This window comes from Pseudorasbora parva, chromosome 6 (genome assembly GCF_024679245.1).
Source record: "Pseudorasbora parva isolate DD20220531a chromosome 6, ASM2467924v1, whole genome shotgun sequence".
NCBI classification, from domain to species: domain Eukaryota; kingdom Metazoa; phylum Chordata; class Actinopteri; order Cypriniformes; family Gobionidae; genus Pseudorasbora; species Pseudorasbora parva.
In genome coordinates this window covers 20,769,739-20,790,654 of record NC_090177.1, presented here as the reverse complement: position 1 = coordinate 20,790,654, position 20,916 = coordinate 20,769,739, and the positions used below count along the sequence as shown (strand labels likewise).

Below are 20,916 nucleotides of genomic sequence, written 5' to 3'. Positions count from 1 at the left end.
CCTCAAATTCATCGCACAAATCTCGATGCTTCAACTTAAACGTTCAACATTCCATTTTACAATGTAATAAGACAGAGGAAAAGTTTGTCTCATTTGAAGAAAGACTCTGAGAGGACTGCGGATGTATAGACAGATGGAAAACATTATCGCCCAAAGCCTTTTGGATTCTATTGAGGGATGTTGGGGATATTGCTGTGGCCAGTATACTGTTGTTCAGTCCTCCTGATTCCGCATCTACACAAACAGAAGTGAGTTCTTGCACTCGTTCAGAGATGAGAGGGGTTCTCAAGCAATTCTATGGACACCGTCAATGATAAAGCTCATCCTAAAGGAGAGATCTAAATTCAGCATCATTACTCCAGTCTTCAGTGTCACACAACCCTTCAGAAATCATTCCAATACGCTGATTTAGTGCTCAAGAAACATCTCTTATTATTATCAGTGTTGAAAACAGTGTGGCTTAATGTTTTTGGTGAAGCTTGTTGATACACTTTTTTTCCAGGATGAATAGATCTTTCATAGCATTATAAATCTCTTTGCTCCCACTTTTGATTAATTTAATGTGCCCTTGCTGAGTAAAAAAACGAATTTCAATAAAAACGGACCCCTTCAATAACTGTCTCTTTTTCCTTTTCTTTGAAGTACTAGGGTTTCAAATGCCTTTAATTTCAAATAAATAAATACAAATTGTGAGAAAAACAAAATCTTTTTAAAAAAAAAACTTTTTGAAGTACAGTCAAAACTAAAATTATTCAAAAACAATATATTCATTTTTACTAGAGGGTGCAGGACACTATAGTTCATTTATGTAAGTGAGGATAGCAAAATAGCGTAAACTGTGACATATACCAAAAAAGTCTTCATTCAATGACCATCAGTAAAATGATAAATGATAATTTGGGACAAAAATTCAGACACTTTGACCTGACCATGTTTTGCTTAAGTGTTTTTTTTCTTTAATTGCTAATGGAACATTTTACACCACAGACTGAACAAAATCTAGCATTGTTTGGTCATTGGTTGAGCTAAATTGACATTATCTCATTGTGTACTTAAATTTAACAGCTGACAGCTGATTGGTTGATTGCATACCTTTCTATCAAAGCTATCTGACATTATCAAGATTAATTTGTTCTGACACAGTTTAACTGTGTTCTTGTCATATTTTATCATAATTTTCTAAACTATAGTGAACAAATTGTGATAATGTGAGAAAATGTGGAAGGTGTCTGAATAAATTTGGTTTGACTGGAAATCAAAAACAGGAAAAGTCATGAGGCCTTATATTGTTGTGAACAATGAGGGGCGTTGGAGTCAAAAAGGTTGAAAATTACTGATCCAGATGATCCTTCTTGGCACATGGCAGAGAAAAATGGAGAGAGGGTGTGATTGCCGAAACTGTTGTCATTGCTCACTTCTCATGGAATTGTGGGTGGACGTGGTCTGGTTTATAAACACTGGCTACCTGCGTCACTCTGAGGACGTTCTTCAATATTTGACATTGAAACAAACATAAGAAAAGCAAGGGAACTTGCAGGAGATTTCCCTGAAGTGATTCAAATGCAAGTTCTCATTATTTTAATCGCTGTTGTAAGAAGACATGACCCAGTGTAACATTTGAACAGGACACTATGCCATAAAATTTGGGCATAAGCAGTTACCATTGATTACATCATGCCCCGGGCATGTTGAAAAACAGGTCAATTATTTCCTTAGCCTGAAAACAGCAAAACTCAACTCTGGAGAAGACATAAAATCGCTCTCCATTGCATACAGACAACATTATCTCAAGTTCAGAGTTTGCTCTTGAGCATAGCCCAGAATTTATACCAGTGCACAAATCTTGTGAATTGTGAATGGCATTGGAAAATTCCTAAAGGGCATCTAAAAAGCTTGAACACTGTCTTATCATTTCACACACACAGTGTAAGCAGGATAGTGTCTTTCCCTGTTTGTAAAGAGATGGAGTTGAACACAATCTTGTCTGCTCATCTAAACCAACAGTTAACAATAACAGAGGACAGAATGGGTCCATAAAAATGTCAATAATTTTTTTTTTACTCTAGATCATCACAAATAAGATTGTATTATATTTGTTCAAGAAACATGTTTATGGGAACCAAAGTCAAGTTACTCAGTCTGGGGTGTTTCTTTCTAAGACCCCAAAGAGAAATATAATATAAATTAAATATAATACAATATAATATAAAATAATAAATAATAATAAATAAATTATAATTATAAATAATTATAAATAATATAATATAATATATAATATAATATAATATAATATAATATATAATATAATATAATTAATAATATAATATAATATAATTAATAATATAATATAATATAATTAATAATATAATATAATATAATATAATATAATATAATATAATATAATATCATATCATATCATATCATATCATATCATATCATATCATATCATATCATATCATATCATATCATATAATATAATATAATATAATATATTTAAAACCGTCGTGCTGCTTAATATTTTTGTGGAAACATGCTGATTTAAAAATACCGGTATATATCTTTTAAAGTGTTTTTACTGTAACTTTTGAACTTTTTAATTTAATCAAAAGCGGCAATGAAATTTTTAATTTCATTGAAAATATTAAATACCCCAAACTTTAATAGAGCAGTGTATATTTAATTAAATATATACTGCAATTCAATTATTTACAAATACATAAAAGTTCAACAAATCAATAAATTGCTCCCGATTACATGGGTATAGGGCATTCTGAAGAAAACGAAACAAGTCCACTATTCTAAATACATTTATAGGCTCAATAAATCATGCTGGTTTCAGGAATCAAATCCTAGAGCTGCATGTACCGGCTTTCTTGCCAGATGTCATGGGAAGACAAGAAATCACTAACCAGAATTGGTGAGTGTGAAATTATCCTTCAGGCTAAAATCCCAAGAGTCAAGATATTTCATGTAGATGGAAAAGCCCCAGTAAAAGTCACCCACTGTGACATCCACATTGGACAGATTTACTTCTAAACCTTGGAAACTACAAGACCTTCCTATTAAACAAGGGCACTTAGTGACTCATCGGGGGATCATTAACCAAACCTAACTCTGGACTAAGACTAGGGACCTGCCAAGCATTTTTGGGGTTTATCAGTGATGAACTCAATGGCTTTGAGGCTATGACATTAATAACTCAGACCTTGAGAACCTTTAGGCATGTTACAGATATGGCATGAATCATACAAGGTGAGCACCCTCTGCTCTGAGCTATTTCAGAAGTCAGAAGAGGAGGTATACAAAAAAATATGCTAGTATATGATATGAAATACAAAAATCCAGCACACTTGTCTCCCTTAATTAACATAAAAAAACATGGTGAGTCAGCAACCAATGCTTCAACCACACAGTAATGTAGCCCACATTCATTTTTTGCTTTGGTAATCTACAGAATTTGAAAGCAAACAATTCAAGAGTGAAGGAAATAAATGTTCAACATCAACTAAGATGACCTAGTTACAGAGCTTGTATTTAAATTCCACTTTCTCCTTTTTCATTTGCAATTAATTCAGCTCAAAATATATACAGACTCCATCAAACGTTTTTTGTAAATATAATTTTTATCCGTGAAGGGGGTAGTTATTATGGGGCAAACCTGAATGACTTTCTTTTCTCTGTAAAACACTAAAGAGGATCCTTTCTTTTTTGGGTCGAAAACAACAGTAGACCCCATTGACTTTCATTGTATGGAGAATAATGACTACTTCAGAATATCTTCTCAGAATATAGTCGTGCATGTTTAGAACGCCATAAGGGTGAGTAAATGATTACTGAATATTCATGTTTGAATGAATTATCCCTTTATGGAATGTTTCTGAGCTGTTGGTAGCTAGTAGGGTTTTTGAAATTGACTGCTGAATCCAACGCTTGAATTTAAACAACATTAGGTCACCCCTCATTTGCATTAAGTTCAGCTTTGCAGCTCAAGCATACTAAATTGTGATTGGTGGCATATGTCTTTTATATTACACTCGTGTTGTGTGTTTATCTCATGCACAGCTGACAGAAAACAAGATGCATGCTGCTAGTAGCATTACACTTTCTCGGTTCATGCATCTTGCAAACCCTACTAGTTCTTTCTGCATATATCTAGGCTTTCCTGTAGCTCAACCAGTAGTGCGTGGCACTAGCAATTCCAAGGTCATGGGTTCGATTCCCAGGGAAAGCAAGAATTGACAAAAAATGTAAAACGTGCACCTTAAAAATGCAATGTAAGTCGCTTTGGATAAAAGCGTCTGCCAAATACATAAATGTAAATCTAGTTCAGATTGTGCTCTCAGCCAGTATCTGTATAACATGCCCACAAGAATTGACCCTTGACTCTCAGTGCTCCTACACAGTGTTTCGTACCGTCATAGGTTCCGCTCTCCAGTAGCAGCCCGCTCTCCTCCAGCACACGGAACTCCCCCACGCTGATGAAATTATAGTCCACTCCTGGAACCTCCCCTTCGCGAGGCTGCCTCGTGGTACCTGCCGAAGTCACACAGAACGATGAGTAACAAATTACAGAACATTCCATTTGCGTAAAAACGTTTTGTTATTCAGTAGGAAGGTGCCACAGAAAATGTCTTGGGAAAATGTTATTCAAAAAACTTTAATATATAGATTTTTTGTTTTACCTATCTACCTACACTTGCAATCTTAATTAAAATAATATTAAGAGTATAAAAAAGATATACATACATACATACATAAATCTATAACATGTTACACAAATTATGACTGGTGTCATTTCTAGCACAGCTAAGTAGTTTGCCTCTGATAAAGTTTCATAAAAAATATTGGACACACTTAATATTAGGTGGCCTTAACTACTACGTACTAACATTTAAATGACTTATTTAATACAATGTACTTTTTGTATAAATACATGTTTTTACATTGTACTTACATTAAAAAAAATACCGGCATGTAATTACATCTGTAATTACATTTATAATTACACTGTTGACATTTTCCTTATTCCTATACTTAAACTTACATAACACCAGCACCACACCTGTGCCTTACCTGTATCATTAACCCCCAAATCAGCAAAGGTGTTTTGCAGTACAATATGAACACATACATTGTACTTTAAAAAAAAAAAAATGTATGCAAGTACATAGTTAAGGCCACCTAATATAAACTAAGACCCAAATATTAGTGCACTTTGTTACAAAGTGAGTGAAAAGCAGGAAATTATATGTTATGAAGAATGTGTTAAAATATTTAATGTATACATTTTTGCATAAGAAATTATGTAAAGAAATTTCTTAAATTAAGAAATTTACAAGAAATTATGTAAATTTAGCAGATGCAAAATACAATCTTTGTCCACTTCAAAACTCCAAACCTTAAAACAATTATTAGAGAATTTAAAATAAAGAAAATAATAAATAATATCTAGTAATATCTAGTAATCTGAGTTTCACCCCACAATACAAAAACTTTTGGAAGTGAAATCATTCCCACACTCAAAAAATGACTTGAATTTACTTAAAAAAGATGCGTCAAGTGGTTGCACACAACTATACTGATATTAAAAAAAAAAAAAAAAAAAAAAAACTATTTAGTTATATGAGCAAAAGAAATTCAAATAAAGCTGACAACATTTCTTTGAGTAAATAAAAAACTATTTGAATTTTTCACTGTTACATAAAATGTATATTGTGCAGTTTACTTAATAGTTATGTTATATTTTAAAAAAAAGATTATTATGTAAGGTGAACACGTTTAATTTAATTTACCTTTACAACTTTTAAATAACAACAAGGAGATTTTTAAAAATAAAATGCAAAAAATAACTCATTGTACAAACTCACATTTAATTGAGAGCAGGAATTCCATCCAATGCCCACAGCCTAAAAACATGCAGGCACCACTCGTCTACATAATGGTAACCACAAAATTACACAAACTCCTCAATGTCCAACATAACCGAACATTAAAGGGGTACTTCAGCGCTGGGAAGATGAATCTGTATTTAAACTGGGTCATTAATGCAGTAGAAATGCGAAATTATTTTTTAATTTGGTGCTTTCTAGACTGAGAAAAGACAGAAAATGTATTTTATATATTTAATAGGATGAAAGACAATTCCCAGAATGCTTCGCTGCCCTGTAAGGCCACTCCCAAAGCCACCACTACTGAATCGATTTTACTTTTTCTCACCAACGCGTTCATCTTCATGAAATCAGTTCAGTTAGAGAACAGACACTACAATTAAAAACTGAACGTGTCTGTTCAATATATTGTGATTTAGCCGCTGAAGAAGCGTCAGCACACACGCAGCAGGAGTCCGATTACACGCATCGTGATGAGCTGAATGAGCTCTCGTGATGAGAGCTGAGGTAAACGCGGCCGCACTCTTTATCGTTGGCCTCTGTGGAGAACACAATGAAAATCTGTATTTGGATATTCGGCAGTAGTGTCTTTATTTCGATCATAGTTTACACTCTGCTTACTTCATCACTAAAGTTGCACTAAACATGACAGTCACACAGCTGCTATTGTGGGGCGAGAGCCCAGATGCCAGTGTCTGTGGTGGGGGAGGATAAACAAACAATTATCTCTGCAGTTTGCTCAAGCCACATGAAACACCGCCAGCTGCTTAAGCACCTTACCATCCACCCTAGCACGCTGCCGCACAACCCCGCACACTTCAAAACATCACGAATGCCTACAAAGAAAAGACTGACCCGCCTGGCCCTTTCTTAAAACAATGCTTGCTCTTCAAAGACTGCTTTGAAGCATTTTTCGTGTCACTTTTCACATTGTAGATAATGAATTCTAAATGCAATAGTACTTTTAAATCACACAGAAGACTAATATTGGCAATACAGAATAAGGTGTTTATTTTGCAGGATCAAAAGTCGGATGAATTGTATTCACTTCTCATTACGTGCTCATGGTCATCTGTGAGATCCCTTAACCAGCTCTGGAAAAGTCTTAAATCTGCATAAGCCTAAAAAAAAGCAATCCTTTAAGATTGATCACCTAGGGCACTTTTTTATTTCTGCATTCATTTTATATAGGCTATATATATATATATATATATATATATATATATATATATATATATATATATATATATATATATATATATATATATATATATATATATATATATATATATATATATATATATATAGGCTATATATATATATAGGCTATATATATATATAGGCATATATATATATAGCCTATATATATCTGCAGATGATGCAGAGAGGGGTTACCGTCGAGCCATAACGGATATTAATGCCAGCAGGAGGAGGGAGGGAGATGGAGGCTTCAGGGATTATGTGGCAATTTGGAATGCAGGCGTTCTTCTTTCCCGCTTTTTTTCAAAGGACATGGCTTTAATGACTTTTCTGTCCCGATGTCCATTGAGACATGCGCAACAGTTCCATTCCATTGACCAAGTGACCAGGTCGTTGAGTCGAACCGAACCAGTGAACAAATCTTTCTTTTTGAACTGGTTCTTTTCAATTAAACAGTGGATCCATTTATACATCTAACTGAATTATTTATTCAGACTAAATCGGTTCTCTATTTCCACTCACTGACTTCAAAATATAACCTTTTTGTTATACAAAAAAGTTACAAGGGGTTGGAAATGGCACAAAGGTGAGTAAATAATGCCAGATTTTTTATATTTAGGTGAAATAATCTTTTAACAGAAAAGTCTAGGGCTAGGCACAGGAATTATGGGTAATGTAAAGTGATAGTTCACCCCAAAATAAAAATACTGCCTTCTTTTACTCACCCTCATGTTGTTACAAACTTGTGTGACTAATTTCTTCTGTGGAACCCAAAATAATATATGTTGAAGAACAAAGGGAAACAAACAACACTGGAGCCCATTGACTTCCATTGAGTCATTTTCACAATATCTCCTTTTGTTCCCAGAGAAATAACGTCATGCAGGTTTGGAACAAAACAAACGTACGACAGAAAATTGGGCGTACGGTCGTTTCCATGCAAAACTTTATCAATATGGTCGTGAACGGTGTTTACGAACGAATCTTAAATCAGGTCTCAGCTTGTGTACGCAAGTTTTGAATTTTGAATTTATTTTGCTCATTTGGATTATTTTCCTGACCGAAAAACCGAAGCTCACTAGTCGATCATTAACCATTAAACGACTAGATATTAAGTCAGATTACATTTAATTAGAATAGATAGGTGTCTGTGACCCATTAAAATACCCCAAATGCCCCCCCCCCCAATAGGTTTAATTTTGCATTTGCAAATAGAAGCATAAATTACAGAACATGAAGATTCACACATCGTCACATTACACACTTGTAGCGCTTGTTTGAGTAGAGAAAAACAATAAAATTAAGTATATAAAAGAAATAAAATAGCTACAGGGGCTACACAAAATGCACTAAAAGTTTGGACACACTTTCCCATCAAAGAGAATGTGAAAGTGTGTCCAAACTTTGGACTGGTAGTGCATATTTCACTTAAATTACAGATTATTAACAGATTAACTGATCGCTTCATCCATTCATAATCAAACTAAAATGCATTTTATTGAAGTACACAGGAGTGAAGTACAAAACGATGGGATTGGCCGCATTCATTTCAGGAATCACACGTGAACCCTGTTGTAAGATGATTTCTGCGCTCTTCTCTACATTAGATTGATAGATGAGGCCCACAGTGAGTAAATGATTTTCAAATAAAATCTCTTTAAAAATCTAACAACGTATTATTAAACATGGACTGGAATTAAATGCCAATACTGCTCCTTGCTGTCCTTCACCTTTACTGTGTGATTAATAACTTACAATTAAATCATTATTTGATTATTTTACTTGACTGAAGCCTGGAAGATGAACTATGACTGTTAATTCTGCTACTACCAGCGCTATTAAATATAATTAGACCTGTCCATCACATGGCTCTCAGCCCAGATGCTTATGATTATACTGGATGGAAAAGTGTGAATGGAGGACTGCGTGTTGAGTCATAGGTCTGAACACCCTGTAACAAGGACAGTGGATGAGAATGACATTAGCGATTCCAGGTCGGCCCACACACTGAGCTTGTGTCTCACACAATGTTGAGCCACAGCAAATGAAACATCTGCTCAGGCCTTGTGTCCATTAAAATCCCAAATCACAGAGAGCCACATGGTAGCAGGCAGGACTCACTTAATAAAACAGTGTGAACTACATCACATTTCTAAACCAACAGACCAAATGACAGTTGTTCATTTTTTATATTTACTGAAAATACTCTGACTAGAGTTTTTAAATTGAAAAGTTTATTAAATCTTTAAAATATAAACATTAAAAAGTTAGCATGTGCTTTTTTGGTTGAGTATTATGATTTATCAGGCTCATTGTATGATAGAGAAGAATATGGAGCTCGCACTCAGGGAAGAGAAAACACCCACATTTCATTCAGTCGCCCAAACTGAGCAAAAATATGTAATTTGGGTCAGTTGCTGATATTTATGAGCAAAACGTAGATTTAATTCTGATAGATTGTAATGAAAATCAATGAGATCTTTATAACAGTATTTGATACTCACATTTGAACATTATTTTTCAAACAAATTGTTTGAAAAATAATGTTCAAATGTATCAAATATGATACATCAGGCTTTAAGAAATGTTTATTTGTACATCGCTCAATCATCTTTGTAATGATATGTTTTGCCCCCATAATTAAAACTACAGAGCTTTGATCATGAAACTAAGCATTTTAATATCATCTTAAGATATATTGTTGCATATAGAATAGAATGACAGCTTATATTTATACACATTTTTGTAAGGAGTCTGCTATACTGTTATAAAGATCTCACTGATTTACATTACAAGCTATCAGAATTAAATGTACGTTTTGCGCATATAAATATCAGCAACTGACCCAAATTGCATATTTTTGCTTTGATGAATTGATAAGTAAACCCGAGTTGGTATCAGTCCAGTAAATGTTTGTCTTGAAATATTGGCAACAATATAAAAGTTATTCTTAATTTTGCTTTCTAAAAATCATTAGACTTGTTAGACACGGCATACACTTGAAGCATGACCTGAATGTGGATGTTCTCCTAAAAGGCCTTTGGGTTTGCTATGAATCAAACTATAAATCAGTAGATTGTGTACAAGATTTTCAGCAAAGTTGTGAATGTGATCATGTTGATCATTTAGATGGATTACAAAAAGAAGAGCGTTTATCCGATATTATCCAATAGACTAAAGTCATAAAATCCCATCCCAAGTGTGTGATATTCTAGTCCATATGGCTCTCGATTTTCTTTGTTTTTGAAAAACCATATCAACAGTTTTTGTCCTTTGTCCATGACTTTAAAAAATATGGAGAACAAACAGACACATAAATATCTTAGTAAAAGTTATTATATTACAAGTCAAGCAGGTTTGGAATGACATGAGAGTGATTAAACGACAGATGACAAAATTAATCTGTTTGGGTCTATTCTTTTAATACTTCACATTCAGTGTTTTTTTATGTGTTTTTTTAATCTAACAAGTAATAGTGATGATAGCCTTAACCAACCACACTAATTAAAAGATTACACCACAGCCGAAGAGGGAAAAAAATCCCTAATTAAAGATGTGCGAGTAATTAAGGCATATGTTTTACTAATTCCCTGTTTTGTGGCCAGACCACATATTCTGTACAAGAAAAGATCAAAACACATTTGATGATTATGTACTTGTTTGTTGGCATTGATGTCTTAAAAAAAAATCATTGTTCTGTTCCAGACGGTCTGCATCTGAAAAACGTTGCCAAGAAATTACTGAGCCAATACTGGCAAGTAATTCTGCATTACCTAACAGGTTTATTTTATCATGATCATGTGACATTAGCTTAAACGGTACATATATTGGAAGTATGGAAACTAAAACTGGCACAAGAGAAATAGGGAGACGGAGAGAAGGAATTGTCTTTAAACAGGTGTCAGTGGCCTCTAGCATCTGCTTGTTATAGCAGCCAAGTAGGCAACGCAAGCAGGCAAGGCAGGAATCAGGATTAAACACCCCTTTACACCAAGAATGATAACTATAAAGATAACTAGTGCCCACACCAACGGATAATAACCTTCTGTTTATTATGAGTGCAAGCTACAGTTATATAGTTTGCCACCTTAAATAATCAAGCTCTTTAAATTTAGGTTGATTCGGATTAGCTGTCAATAGGTATGACATCACTTGACATTCAAGGTTTGACATTAGCCTAGAAATCTAGACGCACCCTAGCGGCAGCAAATGTAATCTGCCGCGAGTATCGCCTAGCAACTCTCAATACACTTCTGAGCTGGGCTAGTATGACATCACTTTGTAGGCCAAAACGCGGAAGAGAGTTAGCATTTTAGCACTTCCGGTTCCAATATCACGAAGTCAATGTTTTTTTTTTTGACTGGGGTTTTGGTTAAATGGCCTGTGGTGAACACAAGTGCAAGACACTTTCTTGTTTTATTTTATGACATAAAATACACCTTTATTACCCCCTCGTGATTTTTTTGAAGCTGTTACGTGTCTTGAAAAAAGGTGGTTGCTATCAAGTGGCCTAATGGGACTACAGAGGCTGTCGAGGAGATTAAACATTATGCTTATAACTGTGCTCTTAAAAACTATTCTAACTCAAATGTTCTGGGAAAATGTTTTTAGATAACAATTGAAAGAGTCGTCGGAAGCTTAGTGATGGTGACGTGATGTAGCCCTTTTATAGCCTACCTTTAGCTTTTTACTTCTGGCGACTTTAGACTTCAAAATTCATAAAAGTCGTGTTCATCTGTGATAATTATCTTGATGGACAAAACATGTATCATAAACTTTTGTAGCTCACAGCTTGTTTTAAACGATAATCCAAAAGATTATGGGAAAATCCTATTGGATTTTTCTCGAGGGAACCCGTGCGACGCTAACTGCCTGTTGGCCTACAAAGTGACATCATACCTGAACCACTCTATCCCTGCGTCTCAATCAGCTCCCTAGTTCACTAGTCAGGGCACTGATCAGGACAAAAGTCAATGGGCTGACTCCCTGATCAGTGCCCTGACAACTGAACTAGGGAGCTGATTGAGACGCACCCTATGTCAATCAGCTGGAAACAATCCTTCTGAAAAGATTGGTCTGACTGGTTGAAGGACTATCCAATTGCGTACAGAGTCATTTGAACTATGCTCGTTGATCACGCCTCTTGAAGTCTGATTGGTTGAAGGACTATCCAATTGCGTACAGTGGAGGATGGAACGATTGCTAATAATAATTATAGTAGTAATAATAGTAAAGTCCTCTGATTTTGTTTTCAATACAATCAAAAATACCTGAACCACTCTATGTCAATCAGCTGGAAACGATCCTTCTGAAAAGATTCCAACAATATCGTTCCTTTGTGCTGTTATTGACTCAAGACTCTCATCTGCAGCCTATGTGCACCGGGGCTGGGTGAAGAGTGCTGGATAACTGTAGAAAACATATGCTGAGTATACTTACACTTTCAATATTCCATTTAGATGAAATTACTGCGCACAAACAAGCACTTCACTTCAAAACTTGGCAGCAGCACTTCTAAATTCTAAAGAGCCGTTTTAGATTAGACTTCCATTTATTTTGAGCTGAAAATGATTTAAAAGTACTCTGTGTGGGTTGAAACACCCTATTTCCAACTTTAATTGGTGGATGAGGACAAATAAAGATCACATACAGATTATGATTATTGAGATTCATCTCTAATACATCTAATAAAATGAAAATTTCACCCAGGGTTAATATATTTAACTAAAAAAAAAAAAAAAAAAAAATTGAAATAAAGTGTGCATTAAATTAAATAAAACTTATTTCAGCTAGTTGTCAAGACACTGAATGTCAAATGTTCAAGACAATAAAAATGTCAAAAACATACTACAAAATTGCTAAAACTGGAAATATAAAAATAAAATAACACTTTATTGTAAAGCAATAAAATGGTGGCAAATATAAGGCCAAATATATAAAACACCACTTGTGTGTGTTGTGTGTGTGTGTGTGTGTGTGTGTGTGTGGCTATTTTGCAAAAAACAAACAAAACAACAACAATACGGTGCATTTTTGCTGTAGGGTGTCGGTAGGAAATATGCGTTTACATTTTCAAACATTCCTTTTGCCATTATTTGTAATAATCCAGTAAGATGTTTCTAGGAGTCTGACAGCAGCCGGTATGATCTGATCTCACCATCATCGAGTCTGTCTGTGATTACATGAAGAAACGTAAAGAAATGTGGCAATGTCTCCAAAAAGCTTAAAGAAACCTTCCAGCAAAGCTACAGTACTGTGAAAAGTTTAGGCACTTGTGTAAAAATGTGATGACATGAGGATGCTTTCAAAACTAATGTCATAAATAGATTTTATTTATAAATTAATTTTATTAGATAATTCATATCAATATTTGGTGCAACCACCATTTGCATTACACTGGGTAAATCCAGCCTGATCTGCCTGTACATATTTCTATCCTGCTTCTGTTACAAATTTGCAGGGACCAATCCCAAACTGGCTTCTCCACCTGGTCCGCTATTGGTGGGTTTAACACAATGACTGATAGAGAAGCGATGGATCATGGTCTGATTGATTGAAGGACTAGCCAATTGCTCATTGATCACGCCTCTTATGGTCTTGCATTTAAATGAAACGAGAAACTTGGATGTGCGCTGTTATAATGCGTTGCAGTTGACGGCGGCTAATATAAGGAAGGAAATCCCACAGAACAGAATCTTCCTAAGAAGCATAGAGCTGCTTTTTTATTTGTTGGTTGTTGATTTTCAAACATGAAACTTGAATTGTTTTCAGTGTGTGCATCTGTTCTTTTTGAACACTTTCATCTGATTTTAACAAAACCGTGATAATATTGATAACCGTGATAATTTGGGTCACTGTATTCGTGATATTAAATGTTCATACCGTTTCATCCCTAGTACATAGTCATTTGAATTATGCCCGTTGATCACGCCTCTTGTAAATACTCTTGAAAATACAGAGCAGACTCCCAGACCAATGTTCAATCTTTAAAGATTTTGCTTGGTCTGGTGATAGCCAGACAACTTGTGCATAGTTTTTCAGGTAGCTTTGCAGGAAGGCTTCTCCAAGCGTTTTGGAGATGCTGCCACAGTTCTTCTGAAATTGGTCTTTCATAATTTTTTCCATTTCTTCATGTAATCACAGATGGTCTCGATGATGGTGAGATCAGATCAACATGTGGAGCACTAGCTCTTGTCAGAAGGAAAAGGAATATTTGGATATGTTACCTGATATTTCCTACTGACACTACAGCAAAATACAGTATATACAATAACATAACCTTTATTGTGTGGGTGAAATACTAACGTGCCTAAAACTTGCACAGTATACCTTTGAAATAAATGTTGAGGTGAAATATGCATTTAAGTAAAAGAAGATGGATATCATGTCTTCTGGATACTTTTAATTTGAACTACATGGCTTTAGAAGTGTTAACATGTCAAGACTGGTAATCTGGTAAACTACAAAAAAAAGTTTAGAATTTTTTTAGGGAAATTGTCAGGGACAATGCAGTGCACATTATTACATACATAATTATCATAGACAAGCCATAACTAAAAATGTGTAGATGTGTAGAATAAAAGGTTTCTATCCAGTAGGCTAATTTGCAACCCCAGTCCCTGGTCAGGCCTTTCTAAAAATATATACCCAATTTATTTACACAACCACTTCACACAAGACAACACATCATATCCAAAACAGACAATCCATTAGAACTAAGATAGCTCAATGTCCACATATTTGATTTTCTTTCAGCCAGAATTTCACCTTTCTATTAAATGTTTTCAGGTCTGTTTCTGTTTTTATTTCTGTTGGAAAATCATTCCAAAATCGGGTCCCTATCAGTGAGAAACTTGACTGGCCAAAAGTGATTTTGCACCCCTCTGCTATGCAGTTGCCACCCACTGCTCTCCTAGTGGCAACTTTCCCTATGATTATTATTTACAGAGTACGTTTGGAGCTAGATTATTCATACATTTAAAAATCAATGAATGAAGTGAATGAATTGAATGAATGGAATGTAAAGATTGCATTATATAATGCTTAACAGATCCTTAGAACTGCAGCACTGCTCAATGTCATCACTAAATGCTACTTAACTGAAGAACCCAGAAGACAGATCGCATGTAATCATTTTATCCAATGTATGAATGTGATTGCCACACAGTGCACTATATGGGGAAACAGGGAGCAATTTCATACACAGCTAAAGTGCTGACTGTAATACAACCTGCCTAAAGCATTCACAGTTCCCATCATACCCATGAAATTATGGGCAGAAGACGTGTTACCGACACCATAATTATTGTCTGAGGAGCCGGTGTCATGGCAGAATGATCTCACTGTGACCTGCACATTTAATGAGATCCGAGGATCAGACATGTGAATGTGTGGGATACTCACAGGGAATAGTGCGCAGGTACAGGTTATCTCTGATCACCTGCTGGAGCTTGTGGTCCAAAGAGCCTTTCTGGAACTGCAGGCTGAGGTAGTGACGCAGATCTGTGTTCAACACCTTACCTGCAGAAAGAGGTTGAATCTGGGTAAACTTTGGGTAGTTTGAGTACATGAAACAGCCTTTGCAAGTCATTTTATATTCATACGGTGAAATACTGTATTCTGACTGAAGGTTATTTATCTATTATTCCGCAAAATGTAATCCATCATGTCTTAATTTTATTCTTCAGAAACTGATTGGATCAAGCAAATGTGCTCTCTATAGGACACATTGGAGCACAAATACAAATGTATTTGTTTATAATATAAGAAAAATACAATGCAGAAAACTTGTAGAATGATATACATGTATTCTAAATACAAAGATTCAAATTATGATACAGAAATGTGTTAATCTAGTGATTACTTGATGAGTTTCACTCATGAGCAGCAGCTGTGTGGGTGACAAACAAAATGCAAACAAACGAAAGCCAAATCCTGCCAGCCGTAAATGACATGAATATGACTAAATCATGCTAAACTCTAGAAACTGTCCCAGTCTTCCTCATGATTAAATGACAACCTTGATAAATGCAGCAGGAGGTCCAGCTGTTTCTAGCAATACGGGGAAAAAAACTTTACTGGCTTCCTTCCACGAGCATCCAGATGTGTGAATGCATGATGAGAATTAACAAAACAATGCAGGTTCTTTTGCTTTACTCTTGTAGCAAAGTGCCAGAAGTTCAGGCTGAGTTCAAGGAAGTGTGGAGGCGGTGCAAGCCATCCTGGAGGAAGGAGGGGAGGAGACGACCCTCCAAATTAAAGAATGAGAGAGTCGGAGCCAAGTTTCCCTTGGCGACTAAAATATGGGAGGGAGGGCAAGAAAGCGACGCCTCTTTGAGCAGCTCCAGTCTCTCCAGCTGTTGGTAATACGCAGCTGATGATGTCTGGGTGGGGAGGGTGTGCTTTGATACTGTGCCAGTCACATGGCTGCTGCATTGTTTTGTACCTCACAGCTGCTGAACCCGCCTGGCTGTCCTCACAGCCCTCTGTGATCATGGATCCAGACACACTCTTGACATATTGTAACAGGTAAATGAGCCCCTCACGCTATGTTAAAAGGGGTCAAGTCTTTCAGAAGTTACACCTTTGCAATGTTTTGACATCTCGAATCAGCATATGCTTTTACGGTCTAAAATTTTGCAGCGCTCAACAACAACAACATGTTATTCCGTAGTTCAACATTCATAACATCATATAAAAGAATGATGTTTTTTAGCAATGCATTCTGAATCCTGACTACAACAACAACAAAAATGCAACAAGCTAGTGATATATAGCTATTATATTATATTATATTAAAATATATTATATTATATTATATTATATTATATTATATTATATTATATTATATTATATTATATTATATTAACCAAATTATATTGTACATCAGAAAACCAAACATTTATGTCTGCAATGCATAAAAAAAATTATAAAATAGATTTTTAAAGATCAACGATTATAAAACTTAAAATATAATAAAATGTTTGAGCAAGTTGTATATTAGTTAAAAAATGTTTTTGAATAGTCACATCATTTTTTTTCTTTTGCAAAAATAAATAAGAGATTAATAATATAATATAATTAATGTAACATAATATATTGTTATATATATATATATATATATATATATATATATATATATATATATATATATATATATATATATATATATATATATATATATATACTTTGAGATTTTGTTTAATATAAAGTGCATTATAAATAAAATGTATAATTTATTATATATAAAACATTACGTTACATGAATTATATTATATTATTATATATTATTAATCTCTTATGTGTGTGTGTGTGTGTGTGTGTGTGTGTGTGTGTGTGTGTGTGTGTGTGTGTGTGTGTGTGTGTGTGTGTGTGTGTGTAATATAATACAATTTAATTTCATAAAATTACGTTTCAAAGACAAAAAAAAAGAAAAAAAGATGGAAGTTGGAAGTTGGAAGACCAATGAACATAACATTTTCAGTGGCAACGCAACATTGAACCAACAGGGCCTGAAACATTGTCCCCAGTTCATTGTTGAGTAAATAAAGCATTTTGAACGGAATAATACATATGTGGAATTCTGCACTATTTCTAGCTCACTAATCAAAATGTCAATTTGTGAAATTGATCATGTGACGGTCAGATGTTCTTTTATCCATTGATGCATTTTTGGTCATCGCAAACCATTCTGGACAACATGATCCTGAGGGGTTTCATGCAGTTTGAATGCTGCTTTCATTGAAGCAAAAAGAGGGACAAACAAAATTCAGTCCTGCTGAAATGAACATGAACTTCCCCGTAATGTTCCAATCAAACTGAAATGACAAATACTTGAAGTGGCCTTGAGAGAAACACCATTTGTGCCCCAAGGCAGAATGAGTACAAACATGTTGTGATATCTCTGGCTAATTTCGAATGCAAGGTAATCAAAACAAGTCTCTCCCCAAAGCAATTCTCTCTCACAGGGAAAGAAATGGATGGCCCACTGTGATTGCAGATTAGTCTCTTTTCATTGGTCGACTTCGACGCATACTAATTTGCTCCAATCTAAATGTGCTCAAGAGGCCCATCATTCTCGTTTAGAGTTCTGGTATTAATTCCACCTCTATGGCTTTTAGCAAGACATTAGTGAGTCTGTCTTTTTCATTCTGCGCTCACTTTACACAGTGCTCATTTCCAATAGTGCAAAACATGATTTACTGCTGCCGTTGATTAGGGAGCATCTTGGTCCAGCATGGGTGCGTATTGAGCCGCAGTATGAAGTGCTGATCTATGCTGAATGAGGCCAGCTGGGACCGCTAGGGAGGCTCTGTGAGTCATGCTGGAGAGAACTCCTCTTACACTGACATCACCGGCTCTAGCCACCCACACCTGGAAATAATCAGCAGCTCAAGAGCATTAAAAACACATCGGGAATGTGGTCAGTATCACACAAGAGGCTGTAAATCACATGAGGCAGCAAAGGAAATTAATCATATCATGAATTGTATTAATAAATAGTATTAATAAATATTGCCCCTCTCTATCCAGGACAATATTTTATGGCTTTCTTAAAGGTGCACTACGTAGTATTTTTGCAGTAAAATATCCAAAAACCACTAGGCCAGTGTTATATATGTTGTTCAGTTGAGTACTTACAATATCCCAAATGTTTCCAACTATTTGTAAATTGTGAGAAAATTGCTATTTTAACCAAGGACCCGGGACCTTTCAGCACAGCGCTTGAGCGAGTCGCCTGTCAATTGCGTCATATCTGCGTTACCCTCAGTTTTATTCTGCAGAAGCGTTTTACTCTTAGCAGTGTGAACATGTCACAGCAGCGCCGAGCGAACACACAGAGTAACGTCATAACATCATTTTAAACACACTTAAATGTGATCTGATATGATAAAAAGAGCTGCTTTACCTGACCGGAAAAAGCGGAAGTGCGAGTGCCTGGCGACTCTGTTCAGTCCCGTCATAATAAAAGTCCCGGTACTCGCGAGCCGTGTGCTTGTATAACAAATCGCTCCAGCGGCCTTGCTCAGCTCCACAACACTCGGCCCTGCTCTGCTTCACACTACAGTAACGTTAATAACCGCATCCATGAACGTGATTTCTGCCAGAGTCCTATTTTCCACCGGGTGTAAGGTGAAGACCACATGTCCCAAGATGCTGCGGTCACACTTGGCGTCATCAAACTACACATTTGTTTAGAATAGGTGACCTCTAGTGGACAGAAAGTTGCATAGTGCACCTTTAAGCTAATAGCACTGGTATACGTGTTGTACAAACTCAAAAACATTATGACTTCAGTTTATTAATAACACTTTAATAAGATTTCATTAGTAACAGTAGTTAGCTATAAGTTAACATGCACTATGAAAATACTTCTACAGCATTTATTAATTAGTTAATATTAATTTCTGCAGTTACTTATACATTATTAAAATCAAATGTTGTATTTGTTACATTAGTTAATGCAGTCTGGGAACTAACATGAACAAACAAGAGAGTGGAAGAACTGGATTTTTATTCATTAACATTAACAAATACTGTAACAAATGTACTGCTCATGGTTAGTTATGCACTAACTAATATTAACAAATAAAACCATATACAATAAATACTGTAAATATTGCTCATTGTTAGTTCATGTTAGTTAATACATTAACTAATGTTAGCAAATAAGACTATCTTTATTTTTACGGAGTTTCTCTTTTTTAGCATTTTAATTATGTTATTATAAATAAATTTAAACCATTTTAGGACTTAAAATTGGAAGTTTAATGAGGCCCCTTAGTGGGCCCTGGCCCCCCTGTTTGAGAACACTGTTCTCACCCTAATAAAAACACAATTACTGACATATTTTACTATTTCTAACCTTTTGATGGTTATATTGCTGTAACATACTTTAATTTTTTTAATGATTTTTTGTTGTTGTTGATATAACCAATACATTTTTTTTTCATTGAAGAAATACAAATATGTATCAATATTTTTCCAAATTTAAAGAAATAAGTTTATTTACATCAACATTTCTCCAGCTGGATTTGTTTTTACCACAATGCATTATGGAATTGCTTTTTCCACAAAGGATGCTTTTGCCAAAACATTAACCAAAATGAAGTATAGTAGCCTCCCTTTTTCGGACTATATTGTAGGCAACTCCATGGGTTTTGGAATAAATCAGATTCTATTAGCAATGTTATAGCCAACTTGTCAAATAAAGACACATCCTCATGAAACACACATACAATCTTTCCTGAAATCTGTGAGGAACATTTTAAAATATGATATCTGGTGTATTACCTATTGCTGAGCATGCTCATACATAAAAAATGCAAAACAAGGGCTCTTTATGTGGAGACGGCTTTCAAAGCTAGCAATGGTTTTCAAATTAAGTTGTGCGACAAGGTCCAAGAGCTACACTGTGTAATTCTTTGGACATTGTAAAACGAGAGGAATTTAGGTCAGGCCACAATAGCTTTGCTTCCTCCGTCAAGTATTGTACAGTAGCACGCAGGAATGTGCTCCATGTTCCCTAGCTAAAAATCTGGATGCCTGCAATTTGTATAAACCCAGCTATATGAACACGGCCTTTACCCAGATACGGCTGAAAGAGTTGCCCAACGTTCCTCATGGGAACACTGTTGTGTGTCCTCATACATGGATGTGGCCATTGTTGTTTTAGTGACATTCTCACATATTAACACATTCTATATCAGCCTTGGTCATTGTTTACAGAACAAGGCGCTCTTTGTGGCTACGCTGTCAGGTAGCGTTAGCGAGCTGTGTCATATCTCTGGGGTGCCACCCTCCGTCTCCCACTAGACCGCACCATGTT

The 20,916-nt window shown here is 35.2% G+C and overlaps 1 protein-coding gene across 5 annotated transcripts in view; it reads right to left on the bottom strand.

Annotated features, from left to right (window-relative positions):
* The window catches only part of magi3a (membrane associated guanylate kinase, WW and PDZ domain containing 3a), a 173,896-nt gene that overhangs the window by 61,791 nt on the left and 91,189 nt on the right, over nt 1–20,916 (bottom strand). For all 5 annotated transcript variants that reach the window (XM_067446110.1, XM_067446109.1, XM_067446105.1 and 2 more), the window contains 2 exons: nt 15,492–15,608; nt 4,414–4,533 (listed from right to left, as the gene is read on the bottom strand). In XM_067446110.1, the coding sequence (XP_067302211.1) occupies nt 4,414–4,533; nt 15,492–15,608 (237 nt within the window). The remainder of the gene's footprint in view (nt 1–4,413; nt 4,534–15,491; nt 15,609–20,916) is intronic.